Here is a 23,057-nt window from a genome sequence, read left to right as displayed (position 1 = left end):
AATTTGATTGTGGTTGGATGAGTAGTATAAACATATACCACTCTGACATCCTATTGGTTTGTACGAGATCCTTCACACCTGACTTTTGCACCATTCCAATACTTATATTCAACTAGTCTTCATATCCTCCGCTCCATGAAACACATGTTAATGCTCAGTAGTGCACATATATGGTTCTTTAATACATTTGCATTGGACTAAAATGCCTTCATTTTCAGTGGGCATATATGCGGCTGAAACAGGGAGCCTAGTGCATCCCACATTTTTCAACAAGAACATTTTAATATAACATTATAGTCATTATGGCCTTTAGAAAAATGTGTTTTGGGGAGGTGGGGTAGTGCACTATAGGCCCCAGTGGCGCCGCTTAAGCTTTTGTCCTAAAGGCATTTTTTCCCCTTACATTTACTTTTTTTAAAACTATTTTTTATTGATCATCAAGGCCAAACATTGGTCACATAAAAGCATGAACACTCCTTGACAACATAGCTCATTTAACAGTGTTAGTTACTGTACCAACTAGTTTTCAAGTAGAAAATGAAAAAAATGAATTGCACAAGTCAAAGCTAAAGAGGGGAAGAAAAAACACCAAACTAAGCTAAACAAAAACAGCAAGAACAACAAAAACACAACAAAACATAAAATATATAGACACCCCCCCAAAGAAAAAATTCCTATCTACATTTTCTGCTGTTTCAACAGATATCGCGATACAGATGTCCACCTATTTTTTTTTTATTTTTTTTTTTATTTAACCTTTATTTCACCAGGAAAAGGATCCCATTGAGATTAAGAACCTCTTTTTCAAGGGAGTCCTGGCCAAGAGACAGCATGAAACACAACACATAGTTACAACATACAATTACCCCATACAGTTACAACAAACAATAATTTACAGGACAATTCAACCTATGAAAAACACGTGCAAGTCATTGAGTTCTTCTCCAGCACTTCTCCAGCACTTTGAGTTTGGATTTAAAAGCATTCAGGGAGATCAATTCAGAGAGTTTCCAGTCTTTTAGCAACATATTCCATGTGGACGGAGCAGAGTACACAAATGCCCTTTTTCCCAGCGCTGTACGGGCAAATGGCACAGAGAGGAATAAATGCTCGTTCGATCGCAGACAGTAAGAATCAACACTTCTTCTCGTAATCAAACCACAGATATAGGAAGGCAGTAGTCCAAGTATGGCCTTATAAATGAAGGTATACCAGTGTCCCAGCCTCCTAGTGGACAGGGCAGGCCAGCCCACTCTGGAATACAAGTTTGGTTTTAGAACTATGCATAAAACTATCCTTTTTCAATTGTAATTGTGCTGTAGTTTCTTCCGTTATGTACATTTGTCTTAATGTACAGGGTGGGGAAGCAAAATTTACAATGAACATTTAGTTGTTTTTTCTCAGCAGGCACTACATCAATTGTTTTGAAACCAAACATATATTGATGTCATAATCATACCTAACACTATTATCCATACCTTTTCAGAAACTTTTGCCCATATGAGTAATCAGGAAAGCAAACGTCAAAGAGTGTGTGATTTGCTGAATGCACTCGTCACACCAAAAGAGATTTCAAAAATAGTTGGAGTGTCCATAAAGACTGTTTATAATGGAAAGAAGAGAATGACTATGAGCAAAACTATTACGAGAAAGTCTGGAAGATACTATTAAAGAAGAATGGGAGAAGTTGTCACCCGAATATTTGAGGAACACTTGCGCAAGTTTCAGGAAGTGTGTGAAGGCAGTTATTGAGAAAGAAGGAGGACACATAGAATAAAAACATTTTCTATTATGTCAATTTTCTTGTGGCAAATAAATTCTCATGACTTTCAATAAACTAATTGGTCATACACTGTCTTTCAATCCCTGCCTCAAAATATTGTAAATTTTGCTTCCCCACCCTGTACTTGCTTGAATTAAAGTAAAAAATCTGTCAATGGAGCAAGTGAAAGTTATCTTGATAAGATTTCTTGAAATAAGATTTTCAAGATCTATTGTCTAAAAATAAGTTCTTCTATCTCACTGAAAAGTTACTCTTTAGGTGATTATGTCTTATTTTAAGTCTGATGAGATATTTGGACTAGAAATGAGAAAAATACAGGGTGGGGAAGCAAAATTTACAATATTTTGAGGCAGGGATTGAAAGACAGTGTATGACCAATTAGTTTATTGAAAGTCATGAGAATTTATTTGCCACAAGAAAATTGACATAATAGAAAATGTTTTTATTCTATGTGTCCTCCTTCTTTCTCAATAACTGCCTTCACACGCTTCCTGAAACTTGCGCAAGTGTTCCTCAAATATTGTCCTTCAGTGTGTCCTGGCTAGGGCACACATCAGCAGTTCACCGCCTCACCACAGGGGTCCCCCAAGGCTCTGTGTTGGGCCCCCTCCTTTTTGCCATATACACCACCTCACTCGGTCAGATCATCCACTCACACGGCTTCTCATATCATTGCTATGCTGATGATACCCAGCTCTATCTGTCATTCCCACCTGATGACTCCACAGTCTCAGTGCGGATCTCAGATTGTCTCTCTGACATATCTGCATGGATGAAAGCCCATCACCTTCAGCTGAACCTGTCCAAAACTGAACTGCTGGTCTTCCCAGCTAAGCCAACCATACAGCTGGACATCTCCATCACTATTGACTCCATACCTCTGGCTCCTACCAGTGTAGTACGTAACTTGGGAGTCATGATTGATAATCAGTTGACCTTCACGGATCACGTTGCCTCTGTCACCCGATCATGCCGTTTCACTCTGTTCAACCTAAGAAAGATCAGGCCATACCTAACCGAACAGGCCACCCAGCTCCTGGTGCAGACTATGGTTATCTCCCGTCTTGACTACTGCAATGCTCTTCTAACGGGCCTCCCAGCTTGTGTTGTCAAACCACTACAGATGGTCCAGAATGCAGCAGCGCGTCTGGTCTTCAATCAGCCTAAAAGGGCACATGTCACCCCCTTACTCATTGAGTTACACTGGCTACCCATAGCTGCCCGCATCAAATTCAGATCTTTAATCCTAGCCTACAAAATTCTCCGTGGGTCTGCTCCTGTCTACTTAGGTGCACTAATAAAAGCTTATGTCGCCCCACGACCACTCCGCTTGTCTGGGGAACGTTGTCTGGTGGTCCCCAGACCTTGTACAAGACAATCCAGGCTCTTTTCATGGGTCGTTCCACGTTGGTGGAACGCTCTACCAAGTGCTACAAGAACAGAGTCATCCCTGCCTATCTTCAAGAAGCTCCTGAAGACCCAGCTCTTCCGAGAGCACCTCCTGTCCTAGCACTTTCAAACATTCCATTTTAAATATTCTAATAAGGTTTTTCCCAGGACAACCACAGATTCTTTCACGATTATCTCTGGACCTGCTGCGGTGGTCCGGCCTCTTCCCTGCCCTCATCATCACCACTCACTTATCCTCAACCGCCTCCATGTGTCTCCCCCTACTCCCCCCTTCTCCCCCTCTCCCCCAGTCCCTATCTCTATCGCTCTCTCTTTTTCCCCTTCTCTACTCTCTCTCTTTAACCCCAACTGGTCAAGGCAGACGGCCATCCTCCAGGAGTCTGGGTCTGCTCCAGGTTTCTGCCTCTTAAAGGGAAGTTTTTCCTCACCACTGTCACCAGTCACAAGTGTTTGCTCCAGGAGGATTCTGTTGGGTTTCTGTAGAATTGACTTAGAGTCTGGTTTTGACCAACTCTATATATAAAATGTCAAGAGATAACTTTTTTGTGATCTGGCGCTATATAAATAAAATTTGATTGATTGAGTGATTTAATTGGTTTTCCCCTGTAAGTCGCTTTGGAAAAAAGCGTCTGCCAAATGCGTAAACATAAACATAAACATAAACATATTGGGGTGACAACTTCTCCCATTCTTCTTTAATAGTATCTTCCAGACTTTCTCGTAATAGTTTTGCTCATAGTCATTCTCTTCTTTACATTATAAACAGTCTTTATGGACACTCCAACTATTTTTGAAATCTCCTTTGGTGTGACGAGTGCATTCAGCAAATCACACACTCTTTGACGTTTGCTTTCCTGATTACTCATATGGGCAAAAGTTTCTGAAAAGGTATGGATAATAGTGTTAGGTATGATTATGACATCAATATATGTTTGGTTTCAAAACAATTGATGTAGTGCCTGCTGAGAAAAAAACAACTAAATGTTCATTGTAAATTTTGCTTCCCCACCCTGTACACTTGATAAGATTTCGATTTTTACAGTGCATAGGAGGTATACTCTGGTTGATCTAGGTGTAAAATTTTCTAAATGTTAAATGCACATTTTTTGTCAGTCAACTTAATTTCAATCCTATTAATAAGATATTGTTCTATCCCTGTTGGAGGTCTCCTTATTTCATTCCTCCTCCTGTGAGTCATTATAGAATGCCTTATTTGAAAATATCGAAATAGCTCCTTAGATTTATTTTTAGACAAAAGCTCCCCTTATATTTACTTTTATACTTCAAGTAGTTTTGAAACCAGTGCTTTTACACTTCTACTTGAGTAAAAAGCTTGAGTTGAAGTCTTTTTAAACCCTACTTCTACCTGAGTAATGAATGTGAATGCTTTAGACACCTCTGCTATAAACTATAAAACAACATTAGCGTGAAGGAGGATGTCAGTCAAGCTTACCCACACCAGTGGAAATGAGTAATTATGAAAATAAGGAAAAACACTCATGTTACTGTAAACAGCTATGTGCAAAGGGCTATAATTATGCTCTAAGTTTCCCATTGTTCAGGCACAGTGTGGTCTGACTGTTGTGCAAATGTTAAAAAGTAGCTCTTAACTACATCACTTTATGTAATTCTAGAGTAGCAAGTAAAACTTTTTTTTTTTTTTTTTCTGTTCTGTCAGTTAGATTTGAGACATTACATAAATAGCAACGTATTGAAAAGAAACCAGTTCAGCTAAACTTTACTGTAAGTATTGGTCCCAAAGGAGAATTGATCAGAATTGACAGAGAACTGCACATTCAACAGTAACTTCAGGCTTTAGAAAAATGGATTATCCCATACTTCCCTCTGCAGATTGCCCTCTGACTCTCTGGTGTGTACGCCTTTTCTTTTAAGCACAAATCACACTGTGCAATTTCTTGTGTATCAGAGTGTACGTGTATGTTTGTCTTTGGATGGCAGGCAGCTAAATCACTTCATTTTTTCTTCCTCCCGCCCCTTCCTCTCCCTTCTCTACAGGGAAACCAGGCTAGTTTGATCTTTGAAGCTAAAAACAATATTTTATTGAAAGCAGAAAGCAGAACACAGATGAAATGGTTAGGGACTTCAAAAAAAATACAGTCTGGAGGAAGAGAATTCAAGTTTGTGATGCAATTTTATCGACATCGACGTCTGGGTCAGATTCATACAGGACCTCTGATTTATAGAAAATAACTTATATTTTCAGGTACCCAGCGGATGCAGATTATCAGATCCTGCCAATGTACCATAATTGTCTTTTAACGTTTGAATATAAAGCAACTGCGATAACGTCCCTTATTTCTTATTGAGCTTTTTTCCCTCTTGTGTGTCCATGTTTTGTGCATATGAAGCTGTACATTAACTTTTTTTTTTTTTATTATTATCTCTGCCAAGTGTAACGGTGGAGGTTATGTTTTCATCGGGGTTTGTCTGTCTGTCTGTTTGTCTGTTAGCGACATAACTCAAAAAGTTATGGATGGATTTGGATGATATTTTCAGGAAATATTAATACTGACACAAAGAACAAATGATTACATTTTGGTAGTGATTGAGGGGGGTGGATTTTGATGAAATTCTCAGGAAATGGAAATGTTTTATTGTCCTGGCCTCGGTGTTTGTTACCTGGAAATATTTATAATGTAACAATATATCCTGTATAACAAAACTGACAGTACTTGAGAGTTTTGGTCATTCTTTTTGTTTGTTTGTTTGTTTGTTTGTTTGTTTTTTTTGTTTTTTTTTATTGGGGGTTTTTTGGTTGCTGTTTTTTCTTGTTTGTTTTTTTACATTTGGTTTTTGTATTTTTATTGATATATTCTTTTATAACTATATCCTGATGTATCACTGTAGAATGTTTAATGGGTGAAAAGAAAGAAAAAACAATCAAAAGTCAATCACAAAAGGAAATGTTGATACTGGCACAAAGAAAAAATGATTAAATTTTGGTGGTGATGGGGGGGGGTGTAGCTGCCTTGGCGGAGGTCTGCGCTCTCTGAGTGCTTTTGCTATAGTTACCTTCGCCAAGGAGGTTATGTTTTTGCCGGCGTTGGTTTGTCTGTCTGTCTGTCTGTTCGTGTGCAAGATAACTCAAAAAGTTATGGACGGATTTGGATGAAAATTTCAGGAAACTGGCACGAGGAACAAATGATTAAATTTTGGTGGTGATCGGGGGGGGGGGGTTCTGCCTTGGCGGAGGTCTGCGCTCTCCGAGTGCTTTTCTAGTTATCTGTGCATTGCATTGTGGGTATTGGGCATGTTGTTGAAAATGTGTTATTTTTATGTGCAGGTGTTCAGTGGGGTTGTGGTGTTAGTGTTAATTTTGACTTAATGTGTGTATGGCAGTGTTTACTGGCCTGGAACAAATGATTAAAATTGGGGGGGGGGCTGGTCTGCCTTGGCGGAGGTCTGCGCTCTCCGAGTGCTTTTCTAGTTATCTGTGCATTGCATTGTGGGTATTGGGCATGTTGTTGAAAATGTGTTATTTTTATGTGCAGGTGTTCAGTGGGGTTGTGGTGTTAGTGTTAATTTTGACTTAATGTGTGTATGGCAGTGTTTACTGGCCTGGAACAAATGATTAAAATTGGGGGGGGGCTGATCTGCCTTGGCGGAGGTCTGCGCGCTCCAAGTGCTTTCTAGTTATTCTTATTTTCTTTGTAAATGTGGATTTCAGCAAGTGGTATTTTTATATCTAACTTTTTTTTATCTGTCTTGTGTGTGTGTGTGTGTGTGTGTGTGTGTGTGTGTGTGTGTGTGTGTGTGCACATTGCAGCTGGCGACGTGGGACCCAGTCCATGGCTTGAACGGCACACTCACAGACAGGAAATTGGAAAATAACATGAGAGGAGTGGTGCTACGAGTCGTCACTGTTCTGGTGAGTAAAGGTGGCCATACCTAAAAAAAGACCAAAAAAAAAAGAAAAATTCCCTCTTTTTTTGTGTTTGAAAATGCTCCTGCTGCGTACCCTAAAAGAATCAAAGCGGGTGTGTTGTGACTAGTGTTGGCATGTCACGCCGCAGCCTTTCCCTCTATTGTAAGCCCTTTCCTTTGTCTACTTTTCTGCCCATCATTCAACTCAGTCTCTGCGGAGATGTAGAGAGGGACAGATTGAGAGCTAGTGAAAGGAAATGGCAGACAAACATTTATGGTAATATTTAAAGGACGACAGCAGTGAGCAATGAAAGGAGGCCAGACACAATAAACATACATCCAGGTGAGCTTACTACTGGCTCCAGCTATTATCATTTCATTAGCCTCTATTTTGACATTTGACAGCGATGTGATAGAGACCATTGGAGTGTCGGTGATAGTGAATACAGCTCTGTCTGTCTCGCCTGCAGCATCGATTTGAGTACATCCCATGAGTGCTTTAAAGATTTACTTGCTGTAAATTCTTCATATCCACCCCCCCCTTTGAAGTGAGAACCAGAAAAGAAAGATAATGTTCGACATCTTTGTGGCTCTCCCATTTTCTTTTTGTACTTTTTTTTCCGTTGATTTTCATCATCCTAAAAAGAGAATATGTTTGGTGTTTATGAGTATCTCCCCCTTTTCCTCGTCACTGGTGTTAGGTGACTTTGCTACTCCCAGTATCCTCTATAAGTGTGTGTGTGTGTGTGTGTGTGAGGATGTTACCCTAGATGGCTGATGCCTGCTGAAGGCCTTAAGACAGAAATAGATTGAAACAGTGTAAAATGTCTAGGGTGCTGCCCCAATGTGTTTCTTTTTATATATATATATATTTATATATGTGAGAATGGTTAGAGGGTACATCCCCACTGTGTGTTCTCAATGTTAACTTTTCTAAAGGGACCTCTGGAACAGATTGTTCTAAGTTGCCTTGGGCTCTTTTGCTCTAATATACAGTTCAGGGTGGAAGTTTGCATATACCTCGCCTAAATGCGTTCAAATTCAGTTTTCACCTTCCAGAAAATTCATCATTTCAATACATATTTCCACTGTTAGTTCAGTTAGAGCACCTACTTTATTTTTTCATAATGTGAAATGTCATCATATCGTGAGAAATATGCACATCCGCCACATATAGAGTGCAATCGTTCCCCGAGGATGAAAAGCAAATGAGCAAAGATTTAACTTTTAGGTGGGATGTTCTCCGGTCAGATGGGATACAAATAGAACTACTCGATCAATGTTATGTGTAAAAAGACAGGTGAGGAGGAAAAGAATCCCAACTGTTAAACACAGAGATGGAGCGTCATGTGGTACAGTATAGAATGGTATAGCAAACAGAATAGAATACAATACAATACAATAGAATGCCTTTATTGTCATTATACATATGTACAACAAGTTTAAAACAGACAGCTCTCGAACAGGTGGCAATAATAATAAGGAAAAGTATGTTGATATGTTGAAATTTTATCTAAATCAGACAGAAAGCTAAAACAGACACAGATGGAGCTTTGATATCTAGGTTTTATATTTATAAAATGGCAACAACAGGACTGAAGAAGGCCACCATACTAAACATTTTGGACACCAACACTTATGCTGTATTATTTTTATTCAGTTATTTTATTTGGTATTGGTTTATTGTTCTTATTTGTTGTACAACTTTTTATGTTTTTAATCTATTCTTGTATTTTATTCTTTTATTTAGGTTTTATCTATTCTTCTGTATTTTATTTATTTTTTTCTTTCTTTCTTTCTTTTTTTAATTTTTTTTTTTTACAGTTCTGTGTCTTTTAATCTATTCTTGTATTTTACTCTGTTATTTTGTTTTGTTTTGTTTTTTTTTTATATATTTTTCTGTACAACACTTTGGTCTATTGTGGGTGTTTTAAAGTGTTTACAAATAAAGTTGGATTGGATTGGATTATGCTAAACTGAATACTGTGTGGGTTTGTGCGGGGAGGCCCACACACCTGAAACAGCAGCAGGATTTGTAAAGGTGGAATACTGGCCTGTTTCTATTTGCAGAACTTGTATTGTATGAACTGAATGAAAGGCTATTTCAAGCATTTGACTGAAGTTACGCCATTAGACGAAATGCAGCTAAATATTCAAACCATGTAAGCACCTGACCCTTTATAAAATAAACAAAAACAAGTGGTGCCAGGCACAACAAGCCCCGCCTCTCGCACGTATTGTAGCTTATTTTAGCATTGATCCAGCTGATGTCATCATATCAATTGCTTCTATATATGTGCCAAGTTTGAAGTAAATTGAAACAGAATTGATGTTTTTATAGACATTTGAAATTTTGCACATTATAAGTAAATGGGAGAGGAAAAAATATTTTTAAAATGTCTAAAAAATTTTTACTTTGACCAACTTTTCCCAAAATGTAATCACATCTATTTTGGGTCACTGGCAATGTATAACCCCAATTTGGTATGAATTCAACCAATAATGTTGCTGCTACAGACATGTGAAATTTCGCCTATTGTAAGTAAATGGGGAAAAAAAAGATTTAAGAAATTCATAAAAAAATTTAAACTTTGACCTACGTTTCCCAAAATGTAATGACATCTATTCTGGGTCACTGGCAATCAATAACCCCAATTTGGTATGAATTCAACCAATAGTGTTGCTGCTACAGACATTTGAAATTTCACCCACTATAAGTAAATTGAAAAAAAAAAAAAAAAGATTTTTAAAAAATTCATAAAAAATTTTAACTTTGACCTACTTTTCCTAAAGTGTAATGACATCTATTCTAGGTCACTGGCAATTCATAAACCCAATTTGGTATGAATTCAACCGTTATTTTTTTGTTACAGACATTTGAAATTTCGCCCATTATAAGTAAATGGAAAAAAAAAAAAAGATTTTAAAAAATTCATAAAAAATTTTAACTTTGACCTACGATTCTTAAAATATAATCACATGTATTTTGGGTCACTGGCAATCTATAAACCCAATTTGGTATTAATTCAACCAATAGTTTTGCTGCTAGAGTGTTAATAATCAAACAAACTTAACCAAAAACAATACCCTTTGCCTCCCCATCAGGGGGCGGGGTCATTATTCTGATATTTAGTAATCTTTCCAGACCCAGGGTTAAAAAAAAATAAAACAGACAAGACATTCAAGATAATAATGTTAGAACACTTGACCTAAATAAACTATCAGAGGAAGGCAGGTAGGCAAGGCAAGACAAGTTTATTTCTATAGCACATTTCATGTACAAGACAATTCAAAGTGCTTTACATAAAACATTAAAAGCATTACAGCAGAAGGCATGAGAAAACAAACAAACAAACAAACAAACAAAAATCAGATAAATAGATAAAACAGATAAACAGATAAAAGACACAAGCAGGTAAAACAGATAAAAACTTTTAGCTTAAAAGGGAACAGTGCTGATCTGAACTGATGAATAAAAACTCTATTCAAATGCAGCTGAGAACAGGTGGAAGTACAATTGTACGCTATAAATTGTAAGAGTGAAAAGCTGACATTTGGACCAGTTTTCTGTCTGTAAGCTGCAATAGACTAATGTAGAAAAAAACAGAAGAGAATGTGCATGGATGCCCAGGCACACACACCTTTGTGCATTTAAAATCTCCCACAGTATGACCATGGAAACAGGTTTATGTCCCCATAACATTAGATCAACATGGAACACACACACATACACATTAAGGTGTGAAAGAATGCATTCGTTGCATTTAATCAGGGAGACTGTTGAATAGTTATCGATTAGTTAATTGTTGATGAGATCATACCACTATTATGGTCAATGGCTCTGTCCGATGCTATTGATTTGCAGGAGGCGTATTGATTATTAAATGGATGTTACTAAGAAATGGCTAAATCACTATAATTATGGCGTTATGGCTCTCTGTCTCCAAGACGCAGTAATGCAGCCATTTGATTCACAAATGGGAATGGATAGTTTGCAACCAGTAGGTGTTTATTAAACATAATACAAATCAATGCAATTGTGTTAAAACAGTGTTTAAAGAGTAACATCTTATTCTTTAAATTAATTTAAAATGCAATACTCTGTAAAAGTTTATAAATTATACTCATGTGCATATGTTTAATAGTGTTTAATTGACTGAACAGCTGTTTTTATCTGTTGCCCTTCTTCATTTTTGTCAGGAGTGAAACCCACATTTCACTGGTTCGCACTCACTTTTATATGTAACATACTGGAGCCCAAACACAAACCCAAAGGCAAACAATATCCATTTTATCCATCATAATTTGACTTCACTCCTTTTGATAATGCAAGCAAAGTTACACACAGTAAGCCTGGATAAGTTGTGTTCACTTAAAAAAAGTGAGAAAAGTGCCTTTAAAAAATAAAGTAATGATTAATTAACTTTTTAAGTACATTTAACTTACATTTAACTAAGATTTTAAGTTAAATGTATTTTAAAAGTTCATAAATCATTATTTAATTTTTTTAAGGGCAGCTACTTTTCTCAATTTTTTTTTAAAGTAAACTCAATTTATCCAGGCTTACAGTCTCTGCCACTGAAAAAAGTAGCAAGTCAGCTAGTGAACACCTAGCTAAGAGAAAATGTTCTGTTCATGCAACAGGTAAATGGAACTGGTGGACAATAAAACAAAACACTCCTTTCACGGTTAAAACAAACAATCGTCGATAGCCAACAGCCGCTCAGAACTTTTTGAGTTGTGTCTGATCATTTGTCTGATTCACCTGCTCCATTGGCTGATTTTTTTTTTTTTTTTTTTTGCTTAATTCAAGATTTTTTTTGCTTAATACAAACAAAAAAAAAAATCTGCCAATGGAACAAGTGAAAATTATCTTGGTGAGATTTCTTGAAATAAGATTTTCAAGATCTATTGTCTAAAATTAAGTTCTTATATCTCACTGAAAAGTTGCTCTTTAGGTGATTATGTCTAGTTTTAAGTGTGATGAGATATTTTGAGTAGAAATGAGAAAAATACACTTGGTAAGATTTCGATTTTTGCAGTGTAATGATGAATCTTTGCATCTGCTTTTACATTAATTCATATTAACCCTTTCATGCACAGTGGTCACCCCAGTGGACAGCTGTTCTATAGCTGTTCTCTTATATATTCATGGGTTTTGTTGTTCTTTTCATTGTTTTTTTTTTGTTTTTGTTTTTTACACATATCTTTATTAAAGTTTTAAGACACTACATATCTTTTCTAACATGAATGGGTAACATTATGTAGATCTCTCCTGAGCATAAACCCTCAGAATCACAAACCCTCTCCATAGTTTTCACACAATTTATCAGTAAATACGTGTTTGTGTGCGTCAAAAATTAAATGTGTGGTGTCCAGCTGAGGGGACATTTTTGCAACTTCATGAAAAATAGGTTCATAAGATTTTATTTATGTATTTATTTATTGTATTATTATTTTTTGTATGTTTTTTTTTTTTTTAATTAAATAATTTTTATTTATTTATTTATTTTTTATTTATTTTTCAGAAGAAAATTTTCAATCGCATTGTTTTTTTCATGCCTTAAGAGGAATAAAAACACACAGGAAAAAATTTTGATTAGGGCTCTCATAATTTGTGCATGAAAGGGTTAAATGCACGTCTTTTTTTTGATACTAATGTCTCCAACTTGTGCAGTAAATGTGTTTTTGCAAATGTTAAAATGTTTACATATCCATATAAATCCAGAAAATTGTCCATTTTACACATAAGATTGGTTTGTTTTAATCCTCCATAACTGACGGTGGAACATTTAGTCCTGAAAAAGCTGTTTATTGTACCAAAGCAACGTTAATCTCAACTATCACACTGTTAATCTTAGTTATTCTATTGCCGTTACATTTACATTAAAGCACAACGCTTTGTGGACCCTGTAAAAACAACAACACTTAACATTTTTGTAACTCGGCCAACTCGTTGTTTTTGAGGATGAAACAGATTTAATGATGTTTTACTGGCCAGAGAGAAACCTTCACCAACAGTCTGTTAAAGTCCTATTAACTGTCTGCTGATCTGTTCATCCTTCGCTTGTTCTTAATGTGCTGTTCTAAATTTAACATTATGTGCTCAATGTGCATGAACAACACGAGCCTAGATGACATTTTCAATGGTATCCTCACACGCTTTAAAAGTTAGTTTGGCAAATCACTGTCATTTTTTTTTCAGTGATTTTTATAGAGCTAAACACGCACACACGTAAAATACATTAATAAATAAATAACTACATAATCTGCCGCTCTGTTGCTCACATTTGGTTTGTCAATTTTGTCGTTGAATGCTGGTCTGGATATTAATATTAATGGAGAGCAGAAGATTTGTCCACCATGAGGACCAGCTTAAACCCAGTAATGCTAATATTTCACTGTGCATAATGATTATTGATGGATGAGCTACGCTTCGACTTCCACTTCAGCACGTTCACTTTCAAGCCCAGCCAGTGAAAGTAATATATATCTGATAGAAGTGTAGTTTTATAGTAAAGTGTAGGTTTACCAGACCATCTGATTTATTCTAAGCTGCACTTTTTTTTTTTTTTTTTTTTTTTTGGGAAAATCATCATGGTAATTGCATAATTTCGACTCGCTGGATTGTTATGAAATCTTGATGGGCTCCATCTGCTCTACTTCATTAGTCAAAAATGACATAATTTGATTGCCATTCTGTACTCTGTTGATGGTTTAAAAGTCCATGTTCTGCATCTTTATCAACCAGACACTGAGGGGAACTTTATTATTATTATTATTATTATTATTATTATTATTATTATTATTATTATTATTATTATTATTTATTATTAATTTTTTTATATATATAAATGTGTTTATTGGATTTTTTTCTTTTTTAAATGCACACACATAAAACAAAATAATAAAACAGAACACAAAACACAGGCTGGGAGTGGTCAGAAAATAAGTAAAATTATATATATGCATATACACACATATAAATGTACACACACATATACATATGCACATACACATACCTTCTTGGCCAGGGGTGTCAAACTCACTTTAGTTCAGGGGCCACATTAAGCCCAAATTGATCCCAATCGGGCCAGACCAGTAAACAATAGCATAATAACCTGTAAATAATGGCGACTCCAAATTTTTCTGTTTGTTTTAGTGCAAATGAAATTAAATTATGAAAATATGTACATTTACAAATGATATGAATAACCTGAAAAAACTGACATTTCTTGAGAAAAATAAGTGCAATTTTAACAATATTAGACCTCAGCTTGCTACTTATACATGCATATTACGGATTGGATCTACGAAGGCACACAATCTTTAATAAGAGGAAAAATAATATTAAAATCTCACTTTCAAAATTTCAGGTTTTTCACATTTTATTGTTAAAGGATAGTTTGTAAATGTTAATATTTTCATAATTTAAAGTAACTTTTTGCACTAAAGCAAAGAGAAAACTTTGGAGTTGTCATTATTTATAGGTGTGATGTTTTTCACATTAAACTAAGAAAATTTGGAGTCATTATTTACAGGTAATTATGCTGTTATTTTAGTTGAGATCACATTGTTCTGTATGTGGAACGTGAACTAAAATGAGTTCGACATCCTTGATTGTTAATATCTTAAGTGTAATTTTTGCGCTTTGCAAATTCATCCCGCGGGCCGGACTGGAACCTTTGGCGGGCCGATTTTGGTCCCCGGGCCGCATGTTTGACACCCCTGTTCTAGGCTATACATATGAAAGATAGAGTACAGTATTCAATACAATGGAAGCTGGGTAGAAAAAAAAAGAAAATAATTTTTATACAAATGCTCTTGTCATTATAGCAGATACATTCTAATTAATATAGTCAAAGAATGGTTTCTATATTCTTTGAAAGGCATTGATCTTGTGGTGCATGAGACAGGTCAGAAAATCCAGAGGTATGAATTCCATTAGTATCCTTTGCCACCCCGCAACTGAGGGGGTTTTATCTGAAATCCAGTGCTGTAGAATATTTTTCCTAGCACAAAAATCCATAACATTATACAGTTTTTGGTGATATACATCAGGTACACAGACACTAGGAAGGCCCAGAAGTAGAGAAACCGAGTCGAGTTCAAGCTCCATTTTGAGAACTTTTTGTATTTCAAATAATATGTCATTCCAATATTTTTGTATTTTAACGCAAGACCAGAGACAGTGAGTAAGGGGAACTTTATTTTTGATGAAATATAACATTCTGCAAGGTCTATGAAGGCTTTTCAAATACACTTTACACCAATTTTCACAGACAAATCCATGGAGTCTTTTGAAAATGCTTACTGTTCTGCAAATCATCACGTCGTCATTCCCAGCTTTCCCACAGAGAACTCTATAGTATGGTATTTGCGGGAAATTGCTTTTCCTTGTTCTAGACACAGTGTCAAAAACAGAGAAGTAGTAGCTTCCAGTCAACAGAAATTGAGGGATGAAATGGGTCGCAAAGGAATTAGCGTAAAGGAGAAGGAGGAAGGGAAATGATGGGAATGAGAGATGAAAGCAAAGGGGAGATCGAACACTGTCGGGTAATATTAAAAGGACGATTATTCCTAAATATTGTTGTGTAAAATGAAAGAGAGGATGACTTGATGGATGGATAGAGGGTGGATGTGCCCTAGACATATGTTTAGGGAAAGTGGGAGATGTCGTATTGTTGAGAGATTCCAAATGGCCCACATATATCACAGCTGGTGAGTGGAAGAAGAAAAAGAGTAGTCAAATCAAAACTGAGAGGGGGAAAGGAGTGATGCAAAGCCAGACTGCATTTTGCAAGCTAATTTTTCATTACAACATTTTAGTCTGGATACAATTGAGTGCATATTGATTGATCCTGGCAGTTCAAAGCCACACCAACTGCCATGGGAAGTGTTTACACGATTACATGAGTTGTTGCTTCTCAAAAGTCAAAACTTACACCGAGAACAACTCTTTAAACTGGATCTTGTAGATTGAGGCAAGACACGTTTATTTGTATAACACTAATATTACCCAGGGTAACTCAAAGTACTTTACAAAGGCATAAAAAAAAAAAAAAAAAATCACGGCAAAAGCAAGACATTGAAATTACATTAAAATTAAAAAAAAGACATTAAAATCATCAGATAAAACGTGATTTTAAAATGCATTCACAGAATTAAAGAAAGACATTAACCCTTAGGGGTCTTTTGATTTTGCCTTTATATACTATATAAAGAGATGTTTACTATACCCATGTTTGTTATCTTTTTTTTTCAGCTCAACTTCATCTGTCTCATCTGCCTATTATTTTTTCCCTTTAATCTACTATATCAAGGCCAAAAGAACACAAAAAAAATAAAATCCGATTTGAAAAACTGATATAATTTATTGCATAAAAACACAAAGATGCTTAACAAACCTTTTCAAAGACTTTAAAAGTGAATATTGGTTCCAAATACTAGGTATGTAAAATCAAAACTGTAATAAATTAAAACTATACTGAAATATTTGACACAAAAGCGTATCTTTACATAGGCGTTTTCCCTGGTTTTCTTATCCCAAATGTCATTTGATTCAGTCACGGGGCTGTGACCGTGAACCCCTAAGGGTTAATTACATTAAAATCATACATTAAAATTAACATTAAAATTAAAATAGAGTAAAGCAAGACATTAAAATAAAAAAAATAAAAAATAAGTGCATTTAAAAGACAAGACTGAAAAGAGTTTACTCATAAGCACATGAAAAGTGGAAGGGTTTTAACCTGGGTTTGAAAATGTTCAAATTTGGGGCTGATTTCAGTTCAGTTGGTAGTTTGTTCCAGTTGTGTGCAGCCGAACAGCTAAAAGCTGCTTCACCATGTTTAGTTTGAACTCTGGACTGGACAATTTTACCTGAGTCAGTTGAGGACATCTTTGCATCTTTCTCCTGCTCTATGTTTTCCCATGCAGTCCAACATTTTATGATCTTAAAAAACAACACAAAGAAGAGTAACGTAACACTAACATATAGATTTAACCATCAGGTTGAAATGCATCATCCTAATGAAGAAAAAATGTGTTCTTCGGATATTTTTCATACATACTTTTTCCTAAAATACACCGCAACCAAACTGAATAATTTCATTAAATATCATGATTCCAATACTTTCCAATCCTCCCACTACACAGATACACTCTAATACAGGGTTGCACATATAGTTTCTTGTATGATATTGATTTTCTGTTGCTTGTGTTAAGCAATTATACTTGCAAACTTGTGTGGATTGTGTGCATGTGTGTGTGCAGTATGGCAGTGAGTTCACTGTATATCACAGACCCCTTGTACACTGACAGCAAACAGAAAGCAATCAGTGTGCAATGAGTGGGAATTATTATTGGGAAAACATAAAGGAAAAAGACAAATGGGACAGAATGGAGGGTGGATAATTTCAATATGGCTGGAATAACATTTTTCCCAGTTGTGTACTGCACTTCATTTGCCATTGACAAAACTGTGTTTTCCTAAAGAAGGACATAAATATTCTGTGGTACATATGTTTTGTTATTTCTCTATGTTAAGAATAAAAAATGTAACATAGTGGTGGCTGGTTCCAAACAAGACTGGGAGCAGTGAATTTGTACAGAGAAAAATATTACAGGGTGGGGAAGCAAAATTTACAATGAACATTTAGTTGTTTTTTCTCAGCAGGCACTACGTCAATTGTTTTGAAACCAAACATATATTGATGTCATAATCATACCTAACACTATTATCCATACCTTTTCAGAAACTTTTGCCCATATGAGTAATCAGGAAAGCAAACGTCAAAGAGTGTGTGATTTGCTGAATGCACTCGTCACACCAAAGGAGATTTCAAAAATAGTTGGAGTGTCCATAAAGACTGTTTATAATGGAAAGAAGAGAATGACTATGAGCAAAACTATTACGAGAAAGTCTGGAAGATACTATTAAAGAAGAATGGGAGAAGTTGTCACCTGAATATTTGTGGAACACTTGCGCAAGTTTCAGGAAGCGTGTGAAGGCAGTTATTGCAAAAGGAGGACACATAGAATAAAAACATTTTCTATTATGTCAATTTTCTTGTGGCAAATAAATTCTCATGACTTTCAATAAATTAATTGGTCATACACTGTCTTTCAATCCCTGCCTCAAAATATTGTAAATTTTGCTTCCCCACCCTGTACATGTTTCAGTCAACTGATGTTTGTGATGTCAAGTCATCAGCCTTCATTTTTATGCACTACCTTTTAGTTTTGTTTGGTGAGAAAAAAAAAAAAAAGCTTCATTTATGTAATCACTCAATTACTGCAATATCATCCAATCACATAAGTACAAGTTATGCAGTGGCTGTGGGATGCAATGGTGTCCTGAGGTGGGTTACCAGTGCCCCATGACCAGGAAGTAAACATTTTCACCCACAAATGAGTTTAACCCAGAAAGACCCAGGGCTACTTCTGTGGCAGTTCCCAGATGGATTTTTGTCCATATTTCTTCTGTGATTTATTGTAAGATTATCTTCTTTATTTTGTGTTTTTTCAGTGAAAATTATGTAATTTCCTATATTTAATTTACTAATCATATAGATGTTCATTAAAGCTCAGATTAAAGTGGAGCATTATTATATCAAAAACAGATGAAACTGAAGAAAAAGTGACTCTTTCAGCAAAATATATCCTTAATTGAACACAAACCCAGTGTGTCTAGCCACTGTCATTGATCCAACTCCATGGGTTTCACTGGTGAATCAGTGTTGTAGAAGATGATGGTGTTTCCATGGTAACTAAGGAGACTCTGAACGCCCAAATGGGTCATATCTGATGATCATGAAAAGATGACAAACTGTATTTTACACCAATTATGTAATTGCATTGATAGAATTAGTGGATCAACAGGTATTAAACATTTTAGATCAGTAGATGATTTTGTTTGCCAGTGGCTGTTTGGGTCTTTATGGGTTAAAACAGTTCAAAACCATTTCAGTAAGTAATGATATTAAGCACAGAAATATTGTTATGATAACACTGAAAAAAATCCAAATCTTGTCAAGTTTATTTTTCTCATTTCTAGTCAGAATATCTCATCACACTTAAAATAAGACAATCACCTAAAGAGTAACTTTTCAGTGAAATATAAGAACTTATTTTTAGACAATAGATCTTCAATTTTCATTTGTTCCACTGGCATTTTTTTTTTTTTTTTGCTTAATTTAATTTAATTTATTTATTTATTTTTTTTTCTTAATTCAAGTAAAAAAAAATCTGCCAATGGAACAAGTGAAAATTATCTTGGTAAGATTTCTTGAAATAATATTTTCAAGATCTACTGTCAAAAAATAAGTTCTTATATCTCACTGAAACATTACTCTTTAGGTGATTATGCCTTATTTTAAAAGTGATGAGATATTTTGACTAGAAATGAGAAAAATACACTTGGTAATATTTTGCTTTTTGCAGTGTACACCAGGGTACCACCTCCACTTAAAGTTACTCAAAGAAGAAGAGCTATTTAGATATAATATTAAACATTTTAATTTCTGCAGAAATGTTTGTGAAATAAAATGTAGAAGTTATTGTAATATACTGGAATTCTCCTGTAGATAATATTATAATTTATTACCTCCACCAAGTGTAATGGCGGAAGTTATGTTTTCATCGAGGTTTGTCTGTCTGTTCGTCTGTTAGCAAGATAACTCCAAAAGTTATGGACAGATTTTCAGGAAATTTTCTGGAAATATTGATACTGGCACAAGGAACTAATGATTCAATTTTGGTGATGTTTGGGGAGGTCTGATCTGCCTTGGCGGAGGTCTGCGCTCTCTGAGTGCTTTTCTAGTTGAAGTTGTTTTGAACTGGTTCATTTATGTGGTACTTCCCGGTACTGGATTTTTGTGAGATGGCCATTAATGAGGCTCCAGTACTGGGTTAACATATTTAATATTATATTTAAATCGCTCTTGTTCTCTTCATTGCTCTAGTGCAGGGGTGTCAAACTCCTTTTAGTTCAGGGGCCACATTCAGCTAAATTAGATCTGCAGTGGGCCGAACCAGTAAAATAATAACATAATAATATATAAATAATGTCAACTCCAAACTTTTCTCTATGTTTAAGAGCGAAAAAAGTGAATTGACATTATGAAAAGGTTTACATCTACAAAGTATCCTTTCAAATAATGTGAATAACATGAACAAACTGAAAAAATAAGTGTAATTTTAATAATATTCTACCTCAGTTTATCATTTACACATGTACATTATAACTTATAGGTCACAGTGGATCTACAAATACACAGAACATTTAATAACAGGCAGAATCTTGTTAAAATTGTACTTACTTCTCTTAAGACATTTCAGGTTGTTCATATTTGTTCTGGTTATTCAATTTTTTTTTTTGTGAAATTACAGGGTGGGGAAGCAAAATTTACAATGAACATTTAGTTGTTTTTTCTCAGCAGGCACTACGTCAGTTGTTTTGAAACCAAACATATATTGATGTCATAATCATACCTAACACTATTATCCATACCTTTTCAGAAACTTTTGCCCATATGAGTAATCAGGAAAGCAAACGTCAAAGAGTGTGTGATTTGCTGAATGCACTCGTCACACCAAAGGAGATTTCAAAAATAGTTGGAGTGTCCATAAAGACTGTTTATAATGGAAAGAAGAGAATGACTATGAGCAAAACTATTACGAGAAAGTCTGGAAGATACTATTAAAGAGGAATGGGAGAAGTTTTCACCGGAATATTTGAGGAACACTTGCGCAAGTTTCAGGAAGCGTGTGAAGGCAGTTATTGAGAAAGAAGGAGGACACATAGAATAAAAACATTTTCTATTATGTCAATTTTCTTGTGGCAAATAAATTCTCATGACTTTCAATAAACTAATTGGTCATACACTGTCTTTCAATCCCTGCCTCAAAATATTGTAAATTTTGCTTCCCCACCCTGTATACTTTGTTTTAGTGTAAATACATGAAAATATTTACATTTACAAAGAGAAAAATTGGGAGTTGTCATTTTATTTATATATTATTATGATAGTATTTTACCGATTTTACCCACTTGAGATTGAATTGGTCTGAATGTGGAACCTGAACTAAAAGGATTGTTAATATCTTAGTGTAATTTTTGCATTTCACAAATTCATCCCAAGGGCCGGACTGGACCCTTTGGTGGGCCGGATTTGGCCCCCGGGCTGCATGTTTGACCCCTGTGCTCTAGTGTCTCCTGTGGACCAGCCACTGCTGCTGGAACACATGATCTCCCTCCCATTCATGCCCCACATTCTCCTTAACAGTGCTTGTGGACAGGTGTCGTAATGTTATTTTTGGACTGTACAACCATGTTTTCCTCTCCACAGGGATCCAATCAGTGGTACTTGTAATGTATTAAGTATGTATTCAGGGCTACGTAAGTGTGTGAGTATTAGTGGGTGTTCCTGCTTTGATTGATGGATCCTTTTGGATAGAGAGGGACTTGGCATGCATGTCCACTCACTGCCTAATAGCTTATTGAACGGCAGCAGCTAGCAAGGATTAGAAACCGCTATAGTTGATGCACAGCCTAGCCTGTGTGTGTGTGTGTGTATGTGTGTTTAATGTGCAGCCAGTATCCAGTCAATAACACACACAGACCCTCATAAATCTGCATGACATATTGGCCTAAAACATTTCACTCATCAATAGGGATTTATTAAAAAAGGGAGGGGGTGAAAAGGAGGCAGAGGGATGGGAGCGGTGGTGTGGTGGACAACAGGCCGAGAGAAAACTCCTCAATGAAACGCTCAATCCGAGCACAGTACATAAAAGTAAACATCAATTTTGTATTATTCTCCTGTTTTCCATTTGGCTCCTCTTGTTAAAATACATCATTTGTTGCTAGACGTTCACTTAATTGTCTAAAATGTCAACATTGTTGGATGTCATTTAACCTCAACGGGAGCCTGCCCTTTTGGTTGCATGGTAATATCGATAAGCAACAGGTCCAGCCATCCCGAGTGCATTGAAAAATAACACAATAAAAAATCTGCTGAATTGCATGGTGTGGTTATTGATTTTGTGCAATTTAATTCACCTGAAAATGTTAAATAGGTCATACCCTAATTAAATTATTAAAGATTGTTTTAGATGTAAGTAAAATTACAGGTGGGGGGCGGGCTTTTGGAGCCCAGAAAAAATTTTAAGATGTGTCAAAATCTTTATTTTGTCTTTTAAACAGGTGGTTAGATAATAGCATATCTATGAATTAGTTTTGGTGCATTTCTTTGATTTCCCCTGTTGGGTTGTAAATGTGTAAGTAATAATCGTTGGTATATTTCACCACTATATCAATGCAAGTTTAGTGCACATTCAGACTGTATAACCTCCTGAGACCCAGTAAGTAAACATTTTTGCCATTATACATTAAATAATTGCCTTAATTGGAAACAGCATGATGTAACAGTCTTTTCAGATAATTTTTTTAATTTAAATTTTTTAACCCTTTCATGCATAGTGGTTACTACAGTGGACAGCTGTTCAAAGGTGTTGTTCTCTTATATATAATATATCTCGTATATTTATGGTTTTGTTGGTTTATTTCCATATCAGCCAACACAGTGGACACGTATGCATCATCCCATACACTGTAATTCATACCATTACTGTAAACTTGCTGTTTTAGATAAACCTGATCTGCAGAAACATGTTTGAGTGTTAGAAATTTCTAATTGTTATTGGACTGTAATTAACTGGTTTTTTTTTTGTTTTTGTTTTTGTTTTTTTAACAAAAAGGTTTTTTTTTTTTTGGCAAATGATCTCCATGCAGGTATGTTAAAATGTGAGAAAACATCAGATTAGCAGTATTAATGTTTTTATTTCATAGTTTTTATGCAGTATATCAGTAAATACATGTTTCTTTGCTTCTAAAATTAAACACATAGTTTCCAGCTGAGTGGATATTTTTGTAACGCCATGAAACATAGGTTCATAAAAAAATTCAATCACATTG

The 23,057-nt window shown here is 35.5% G+C and overlaps 1 protein-coding gene across 1 annotated transcript in view; it reads left to right on the top strand.

Moving 5' to 3' along the window:
* The window catches only part of grid2 (glutamate receptor, ionotropic, delta 2), a 905,841-nt gene that overhangs the window by 756,660 nt on the left and 126,124 nt on the right, over nt 1-23,057 (top strand). The window contains exon 9 of the mRNA XM_030143377.1: nt 6,981-7,082. Coding sequence (XP_029999237.1) covers nt 6,981-7,082 — 102 coding nt within the window. The remainder of the gene's footprint in view (nt 1-6,980; nt 7,083-23,057) is intronic.

The sequence above is a fragment of the Sphaeramia orbicularis genome, chromosome 9, assembly GCF_902148855.1.
Source record: "Sphaeramia orbicularis chromosome 9, fSphaOr1.1, whole genome shotgun sequence".
NCBI classification, from domain to species: domain Eukaryota; kingdom Metazoa; phylum Chordata; class Actinopteri; order Kurtiformes; family Apogonidae; genus Sphaeramia; species Sphaeramia orbicularis.
This window is presented reverse-complemented; position numbering and strand designations above follow the sequence as displayed.